Below are 9,176 nucleotides of genomic sequence, written 5' to 3'. Positions count from 1 at the left end.
TTTTTTTTCAGCCTCCCGGCCCCAGAAGATCTTCTCTTGGTCACTGTAGTCACCACGACACTTCTCCTTCCACCGTACTACACCACATACACCTCTTGCACTTTGTCACCGTCGCGACGACGACACACGCATCGGACACCTTCTTTACTCGCACTTTGACAAGCCATTGAAGTCAGGTCCTAAGCCAACCTGTCTTCTCTGAGACCTTCATCCTAGCGACCCTCAACCAACGAAAATTGCCTCAGTAGCAGGCATCTTGCGTCTTCCTACAGCCTGCTTCCTAACCACACGACTCAGGATCGCATCAAGCATGTAAGTTGTTTCTCTTCCGACTGCTCATTGACTTGGGTTCCCTTCCATCAGGCATGAGCGGCAGGCAAAGATCCAGGGTTTCTGGCACCGGGTTGCTCGCACTTGGGGCGTCGCACGACCTCCAGCTGGGATGGCGATGGCTCAAGCCCGATAGAGGCTGATGCTAGATGCAGCAGATTTTCGTGTTCGTTCACAAGCATCGAGACACAGGCCGGCAAGCTGAGGCAAGAGCTCCTGTTCAGATCAGATGCTTTCTGACCAGCATGCTATGTTGCTCGAAATGCTTCATTGCAAGCTGGCGAGCTGGTTGTGCTTGACCTGGAAGATTTGCTCCATCGTGGCATGGAGGAGCTGATTTCATTCAGGCAAGGGCAGGGCCAGTAGCTCAGCTCGAGTATGACGGCAATATGGGGCAAGTGCGGACCGGTCATGGTCCCAGCCAGGGGCTTCTTGATTGATTGATAGATTGATAGCGTGCCTCGCATGCGTCAACTTTAGATCCGACCCTGGCACCTCGTCTTTCGGCCGCGTCGATCCAACTTTCGAAGAGAGAGTTGCCGCATTGTTTCTGAAGGCAGCAGGAGGCGACGGCGGCGACCTTTGTCATTCTTCACGGCTGGAATTTTTTTTTCTTTTTTTTTTTTTCTTTTTTTTTTTCTTTTTTTTTTTCTTTTTCTTTTTCTTTTTTTTTTCTTTTTCTTTTTTTTTTTTTTTTTTTTCTTTTTTTTTCTTTTTCTTTTTCTTTTTCTTTTTCTTTTCTCTTCTTTTCTTTTCCCCTCGAATGGCTCGCATGCTTTGATAATAATCAGAAGTCTAATCTAGACTTGGACGCCAGACTGCCGAGCTACTGTAGCAGCTGCACCGGCAATTTCTTTGTCCATGCTCTCGTTTTGGTTGGTGGGGCTGTCCCACATTGTCTTGCAAGCTGGCGAGATCATAGCCTCGCGGGGAGCGCTGCTGAACCTTTTCTCTGCACTCGAAAGCGGGATTAGGCATGAGCGAGCTCTGTTTACCGCCAGATCTCGGCGAGCAGTTGCCGCTTTGCTTAGCCTCAGCAGCGCAGTGCGCCCATGCACCTCGCACAATGCAAACCGGCCAACCAGAATAGAAGCATCCTCTCCAACTGGCTACTGCAACTTTCTCTAATCGTGGCCAGATCCGAGATGCTGTCTCTGCGACCACGCAGGACGGCTTCTCCATCTCCACTCGACCCGGTTGAAAGCGGATTTAGCAAAAGAGAAGAAAATGGCGCGGATGGGATTGGCTCGTTAAGGGGGGTTTTTTTTTCTTTTCTTTTTTCTTTCTTTTTTTTTCTTGGCAGCGAAAATTGCCCGAGTCAGAACTGTCTCCCTTTTGTGCCTTGGATTTTGCCTCGTTCTAATTGGCTCTTCGCCGCACCCGCCTGTCGCCCTTTTCTTGCCGTTGCACACGCCTTTCTTCTCGCCATCTGTCTCTTCACCGCCAATCTACCTCGCCACACACCGCTGGAATACCCAACTGACACACATCTCATATGCTTCTGGACCTACCTCCTGGCCTTCCTCTTTGCACTACACACAAATCAAACACTATACCTTCCCTCGTAACCCTTCCATCTCTCCTCTGCTTCCCATATCAGATCCGCACTTCGAGTTTCGTTCAACGTCAAGCCTTAATTAGGATTCTGTACTCTCCTGACACTCTGTAGCAAGAGTCATCCTTGAATACCCCTTTCTTTCGTCTTTCATTCAGCATACCACTTCGGTCTAAAGCCAACATCGAAACAGCATCAGCAAAACGCACTAAGAAGGTGCCACCTAAGCCGCCGCAGTCTTCATCGCATTTCATAGACACACCTTCGTTCAATCGGAGCTTCAAGATCATCCCCAACTACTTCCACCCGACCAACGCAGTGCCTGTTATGGCTCCCGTCGCCACCAACACTGAAAACACCCGTCAGGTTCGCTTCGTTGACAAGCTCAATGCCGACACCGCTCCCGTCCACGAGGAATCCATCTCTTCCGACAACCTCGAGGCCAGCGGTTACGATGAGGTAGAGCGTTCCACCTCGCTCTGGGCCGGCTCCATGCCCGCTGCCCAGGGTCTCTACGACCCAGACAACGAGAAGGATGCCTGTGGTGTCGGTTTTATGTGCCAAATCAAGGGCAAGCCCGCTCACAAGATCGTCTCCGATGCTCGCTTCCTCCTCTGCAACATGACCCACCGTGGTGCCGTCGGTGCAGACGCTCGTGACGGCGACGGTGCTGGTGTCATGACTGGTATCCCGGACACCTTTTTCCGCCGTGAATCTGAGCGCGACCTTGGTGTCAAACTTCCTGCTCAGGGTCAGTACGCTGTCGGTAACCTGTTCTTCAACCCCAAGGACGACAAGGCCCGCGCCGAACACGTCAAGATCTTCACTGACATTGCAGACAAGCTCCACCTTCGTGTTCTCGGCTGGCGTGACGTCCCCGTCGACAACTCAATCCTCGGTCCTGCCTCCAAGAGCAAGGAGCCAAAGATCATGCAGCCCTTTGTCGTTCTCAAGGACCACTACGGTTCTGGCAGTGCCCCTGCTGAGACTAGCAAGCCCTTCGACCAGCAGTATTTCGGCCGTCAGCTCTACGTTCTCCGCAAGCACGCCACCCATACTATTGGCCTCCAGAACTGGTTCTACATCTGCTCGCTCAGCCCTACCAACATCATCTACAAGGGTCAGCTCAGCCCCGTCCAGGTCTACAACTACTACTACGATCTCAACAACGTCCACTACGCTTCCCACTTTGCTCTCGTCCACTCGCGTTTCTCCACCAACACTTTCCCCTCGTGGGACCGTGCTCAGCCCATGCGATGGGCTGCACACAACGGTGAGATTAACACCATCCGTGGTAACAAGAACTGGATGCGCGCTCGTGAGGGTCTCCTCAAATCCGAGACTTTCGGCGATGAGCTTGACATGCTCTACCCCATCATTGAGGGTGGTGGATCCGACTCGGCTGCTTTCGACAACGTGCTCGAACTCCTTGTCATCAATAACGTTCTCACCCTTCCTCAGGCTGTCATGATGATGATTCCAGAGGCATGGCAGGGCGCTTCCAGCCACATGGAGCCTGAAAAGGTCGCCTTCTACCGATGGGCTGCCTGTCTCATGGAGCCATGGGATGGTCCCGCTCTCTTCACCTTCGCCGACGGTCGATATTGCGGTGCTAACTTGGACCGAAACGGTCTTCGTCCTTGCCGATACTACATCACCGACGCCGACATCATGATCTGCGCTTCCGAGGTCGGCACTGTCACCATCGACCCTAAGACCGTCATTGCCAAGGGCCGTCTCCAGCCCGGCAAGATGCTTCTTGTCGACACCGTCGAAGGTCGTGTCGTGGAGGACCGTGAGCTCAAGATGTCGACTGCTCAGCGTGCTGACTTCGCCGCTTGGCTCGAGAACCAGATGCTTCGCTTGCCCGAGATTGTCGACACCGTTCGACGCAACACTGGCAACGCCATTGCTCCCGTTCTTGACGACGAGCGCCTCAGCACCGACCCTAAGCTCCTTGCTTTCGGTTACACTGCTGAACAGATCAACTTGCTCATGCTTCCCATGGTTGCTGACGGTAAGGAGGCTCTTGGTTCGATGGGTAACGATGCCCCTCTTGCCTGCATCTCCACCGCACCTCGTGTCATCTACGACTACTTCCGTCAGCTTTTCGCTCAGGTCACCAACCCTCCCATCGACCCTATCCGTGAGTCGGTTGTCATGTCACTCGAACAGTACGTTGGTCCTGAAGGCAATCTTCTCGAGATGAAGCCCGAGCAGTGCCACCGCTTGCTCCTCCCTTCGCCCATCCTCAGCATCGACGAGCTCAACGCTATCAAGCAGATTGACTCTGTCCACTCCGATTGGGCTGCCAAGACCATCGACATCACCTACGACAAGGGTGAGGGCATCATCGGCTACGAGCGCACTCTCGACCGCATCTGCACCGAGACTTCGCAGGCTATCCGCGACGGCTACCGTGTCGTCATCCTCTCCGACCGAGCTGTTGGTACTGACCGTGTCGCCATCTCGTCCCTCGTTGCTTGCGGTGGTGTCCACCACCACCTGATCCGCAACAAGGAGCGTAGCCGCATCGCCCTCATGATCGAGTCTGCCGAGGCTCGTGAGGTCCACCACATGTGTGTTCTTCTCGGTTACGGTGCCGACGCCATCTGCCCCTGGCTCGCTATGGAGGCCATCCTCAAGGTTTCGCGCGAGGGCCTCGTCAAGGCTGACCTCTCGGCTAACCAGCTCATCGACAACTGGAAGCACGCTGTCGACAATGGTATCCTCAAGGTCATGTCCAAGATGGGCATCTCAACACTTGCCTCGTACAAGGGTGCCCAGATTTTCGAGGCCCTCGGTCTTGCCAGCAGTGTGATTGACCGCTGCTTTGTCGGAACTGCCTCGCGTGTCTCGGGCTCCGACTTCACCCTTCTTGCCATGGATGCTCTCGAATTCCACGACCGTGGTTACCCTTCGCGTGACACCATCTCAGTCCCCGGTCTTCCCGAGTCGGGCGAGTACCACTACCGCGACGGTGGTGAGGCCCACATCAACGACCCCATGGCCATCGCCCACCTCCAGGACGCCGCTCGTGAGAGGAACCAGGCTGCCTACGATGCCTACTCCAAGGCCTCGCACAACGCCGTCAAGGCTACCTCGCTCCGTGGTATGCTCGACTTTGACTACACCAAGTCGCGTGCCATCCCAATCGACCAGGTTGAGCCCTGGACCGAGATCGTCCAGCGCTTCTGCACTGGTGCCATGTCGTACGGTTCCATCTCGATGGAGGCCCATTCGGCTCTCGCCATCGCCATGAACCGTCTCGGTGGTAAGTCCAACACTGGTGAGGGTGGTGAGGATGCCGAGCGTTCCATCCCTCTCCCCAATGGCGACTCGCTTCGATCTAAGATCAAGCAGATCGCCTCTGGTCGGTTTGGTGTCACCAGCAACTACCTTGCCGACTCGGACGAGCTCCAGATCAAGATGGCTCAGGGTGCCAAGCCTGGCGAGGGTGGTGAGTTGCCCGGTCACAAGGTCTCGCCTTCGATCGCCCGCACACGTCACTCGACTGCCGGTGTCGGTCTCATCTCACCTCCCCCTCACCACGACATTTACTCGATCGAGGACTTGAAGCAGCTCATCTATGATCTCAAGTGCGCCAACCCTCGCGCTCGTGTCTCTGTCAAGCTTGTTTCGGAAGTCGGAGTCGGTATTGTTGCTTCCGGTGTCGCCAAGGCCAAGGCCGACCACATCCTGATCTCTGGTCACGATGGTGGTACTGGTGCTTCTCGATGGACTGGTATCAAGTATGCTGGTCTTCCTTGGGAGCTTGGTCTCGCCGAGACCCACCAGACTTTGGTCCTCAACGACCTCCGTGGTCGTGTCACTGTCCAAACCGACGGTCAACTTCGTACCGGTCGCGATGTCGCCATCGCCTGTCTCCTCGGTGCTGAAGAGTGGGGTTTCGCCACTACCCCTTTGATCGCTCTAGGCTGCATCATGATGGTATGGACAAATTTCTTATACAATGTTCTCAAGATGTTCGATGCTAACACTCACAACTCTCTTGTCTCGTCTTCTTTTCAATTTTGTTTCGCACTCTCCAGAGGAAATGCCGTATGTGTCTCAACGTATCCTTTGTTTGCTCGTCGCCGCCAACATCCTTACTGACATCACCATTTTCTCCTCCTTCTTCTTTCGATCATCTCCGACTTTTCTCCCTTCTGAAACAATAGATCTCAATACGTGTCCTATTGGCGTATGTCTCAGAATCCGCTTCCTTTGACGCTTTTTGTCTTGATCTACATCATGCTGACATCATTTTGCCTCTGTTCTTATGGTTTTCCTTTAGATTGCTACTCAAGACCCCGAACTCCGTGAGAAATTCGCCGGTCAGCCTGAGGCTGTGATCAACTTCTTCTACTACCTTGCCGAGGAGCTTCGTTCTATCATGGCCAAGCTCGGTATCCGCACCATCAATGAGATGGTCGGTCGCTCCGACTTGCTCAAGGTCGACGACAGCCTTCGCACTCCCAAGACGGCCAACCTTGACCTTAGCGCTCTGCTCAAGCCTGCTCATGAGATGCGTCCTGGTGCTGCAACCTACAAGGTGCGCCAGCAGGATCACAAGCTCTATGTTCGTCTTGACAACAAGTTCATCGACGAGGCCGAGCCTGCTCTTACCCAGGGCTTGCCCGTCCAGATCGAGTGCGACGTTGTCAACACTGACCGAGCTCTTGGCACCACGCTCTCGTACAGAGTCTCGAAGTTGTACGGTGAGGAAGGTCTCCCGCGTGACACCATCCACATCAAAGCTAAGGGCTCGGCTGGTCAGTCTCTGGGAGCCTTCCTGGCTCCTGGTATCACCATTGAGCTCGAAGGAGATGCGAACGACTACTGCTCGAAAGGAATGAGTGGAGGACGTTTGATCGTCTATCCACCCAAGATATCGCCCTTCAAGGCCGAGGAGAACATCATCGTGGGCAACACATGTCTTTATGGATCATGCTCAGGTCATGCTTATTTCAGAGGCATTGCAGCCGAGCGTTTCGCTGTTCGTAACTCCGGAGCCCATGCCGTCGTCGAGGGTGTTGGCGACCACGCCTGCGAGTACATGACGGGAGGCCGCGTAGTGATTCTCGGTCCTACCGGTCGCAACTTTGCTGCCGGTATGTCCGGTGGTATCGCTTATGTTCTCGATATGAACCGAGACTTTGCCAGCAAGTGCAACACCGAGATGGTAGAACTCGGACCTGTTAAGGACCCCCAGGAGATCGCCGAGCTCCGCAACCTCATCGAGAACCACCGCCACTACACCGGATCAACCGTTGCCGACCATGTCCTCCATGACTTCCACCATCTCCTGCCTCGTTTTGTCCGAGTCATGCCATTCGACTACAAGCGTGTGCTCGAGGAGGAGGCTGCCAAGGCCGCCGTCGAGAAGAAGCGTTCGAGCCATGTCGACTTGCTCGGCACTCTTTCTCGCCACGGAAGCCAGGTTGATGTCTCTGTCTCCGAGGACAACCCCAAGGACAACACTGCCGACCGTGTTCGCGAGGTCCCAGCTGCCAAGCCTGCTGAGCCCGCTGTCGTCGATGTCGAGGACTCCATGGTTGACGACGAGACCGCCAAGGCTCGTCTCAACAAGCTCGACAAGACTCGTGGCTTCATGAAGTACAAGCGCCTCGGCGAGCACTACCGAACTCCAGCCAAGCGAGTCAAGGACTACAAGGAGCTTTCGACCCGTCTCAGTGAGGCCGAGCTCAAGTACCAGACCGCTCGTTGCATGGACTGCGGTGTTCCCTTCTGCCAGGCTGACACTGGTTGCCCCATCTCGAACATCATTCCCAAGTGGAACGACCTTGTCTTCAAGGGACAGTGGGAGGACGCTCTTAACCGTCTGCTCATGACCAACAACTTCCCCGAGTTCACTGGTCGTGTCTGCCCTGCTCCTTGCGAGGGTGCTTGTGTTCTTGGTATTACCGAGCAGCCTGTTGGTATTAAGTCCATCGAATGCGCTATCATCGACAAGGGTTTCGAGGAGGGCTGGATGGTCCCCCGACCTCCCAAGGTCCGCACCGGCAAGACCATTGCTGTTATCGGCTCCGGTCCGGCTGGTCTCGCCACTGCTGATCAGCTCAACAAGGCTGGTCACTCCGTCACCGTCTACGAGCGTGCCGACCGTATCGGTGGTCTGCTCATGTACGGTATCCCCAACATGAAGCTCGACAAGGGCGTCGTCCAGCGCCGTGTCGACCTCATGGCTGCTGAGGGTGTCAACTTCATCACCAGCACCTATGTTGGCCCTGACGTCGACCCAAAGCAGCTCCAGGCTCAGAACGATGCCATCGTCTACGCTGTCGGTGCCACTTGGCCTCGTGACCTCAAGGTTCCTGGCCGTGAGGCTGATGGTGTCCATTTCGCCATGGACTTCCTTGCCCCCAACACCAAGTCGCTCCTCGACTCTGGCCTCCAGGATGGTCACTACTTGAGTGCCAAGGGCAAGGACGTCATCGTCATCGGTGGTGGCGACACTGGTTGTGATGCTCAGGCTACCGCTCTTCGTCACGGAGCCAAGAGCATTGTCAACTTCGAGTTGCTTCCTCAGCCGCCCAACGAGCGAGCCAAGGGTAACCCATGGCCTCAGTTCCCTCGTGTCTTCAAGGTCGACTACGGTCACGCCGAAGTTGCGGCACAGTGGGGTTCTGACCCTCGTGAGTACTGCATCTCGACCACCTCGTTCGAGAAGAACGCTGAGGGCAAGCTCGTTGCTCTCAACACCATCAAGGTCAACTGGGAGCTTGACGCTTCCGGCAAGTGGCAGATGAACAAGATCCCTGGCTCCGAGAAGCGATGGCCATGTGATCTCTGCTTGCTTTCGCTCGGTTTCCTTGGTCCCGAGAACGACGCTATCTCTGCGCTCGGTCTCGAGCAAGACGGCCGCAGCAACATCAAGGCTGACGACCAAAAGGGCAAGTCGCCTTACAAGACCAACGTCGAAGGTGTCTACACCGCAGGTGACTGCCGACGTGGTCAGTCGCTCATCGTTTGGGGTATTCAGGAGGGTCGTGCCTGCGCTGCTCAGGTTGACCGAGACCTTATGGGTAACACTCGTCTCCCATGGGCCGGCTCGATCAAGAAGCGTGAGTTCTTGCCCATCACTGGCGCTGTCCTTGAGAAGGCTAAGGTCGCTGCTACCGCCTAAGTACCTTCTTATTGTACATATATAGTCTCTATCATCGGGTCGCCTATGCCGACAATTGACTCTATGGCTTTATGAGTCAGCTGTCAGTTAGCGCTTCCCTTGTTCTGCGTTCGGTTCAGTTCTGTTACGAAGTGTATTTCT

The 9,176-nt window shown here is 55.0% G+C and overlaps 1 protein-coding gene across 1 annotated transcript; it reads left to right on the top strand.

Annotated features, from left to right (window-relative positions):
• Window positions 1-2,212: 2,212 nt before the first annotated feature.
• Window positions 2,213-9,035, top strand: UHO2_05048 (putative glutamate synthase (NADPH); the record flags this gene model as incomplete). The annotated part of the gene is made up of 3 exons (XM_041557579.1): window positions 2,213-5,836; window positions 6,057-6,089; window positions 6,183-9,035. The coding sequence occupies 3 exons, from the start codon at window positions 2,213-2,215 to the stop codon at window positions 9,033-9,035; spliced, it is 6,510 nt and encodes a 2,169-aa protein (XP_041413513.1).
• Window positions 9,036-9,176: the final 141 nt, after the last annotated feature.

The sequence above is a fragment of the Ustilago hordei genome (genome assembly GCF_900519145.1).
Source record: "Ustilago hordei strain Uho2 genome assembly, contig: UHO2_contig_11, whole genome shotgun sequence".
In the NCBI taxonomy this organism is placed as follows: domain Eukaryota; kingdom Fungi; phylum Basidiomycota; class Ustilaginomycetes; order Ustilaginales; family Ustilaginaceae; genus Ustilago; species Ustilago hordei.
Note: the sequence above shows the minus strand (reverse complement) of the source record. Positions and strands in the feature narration are given on the sequence as shown.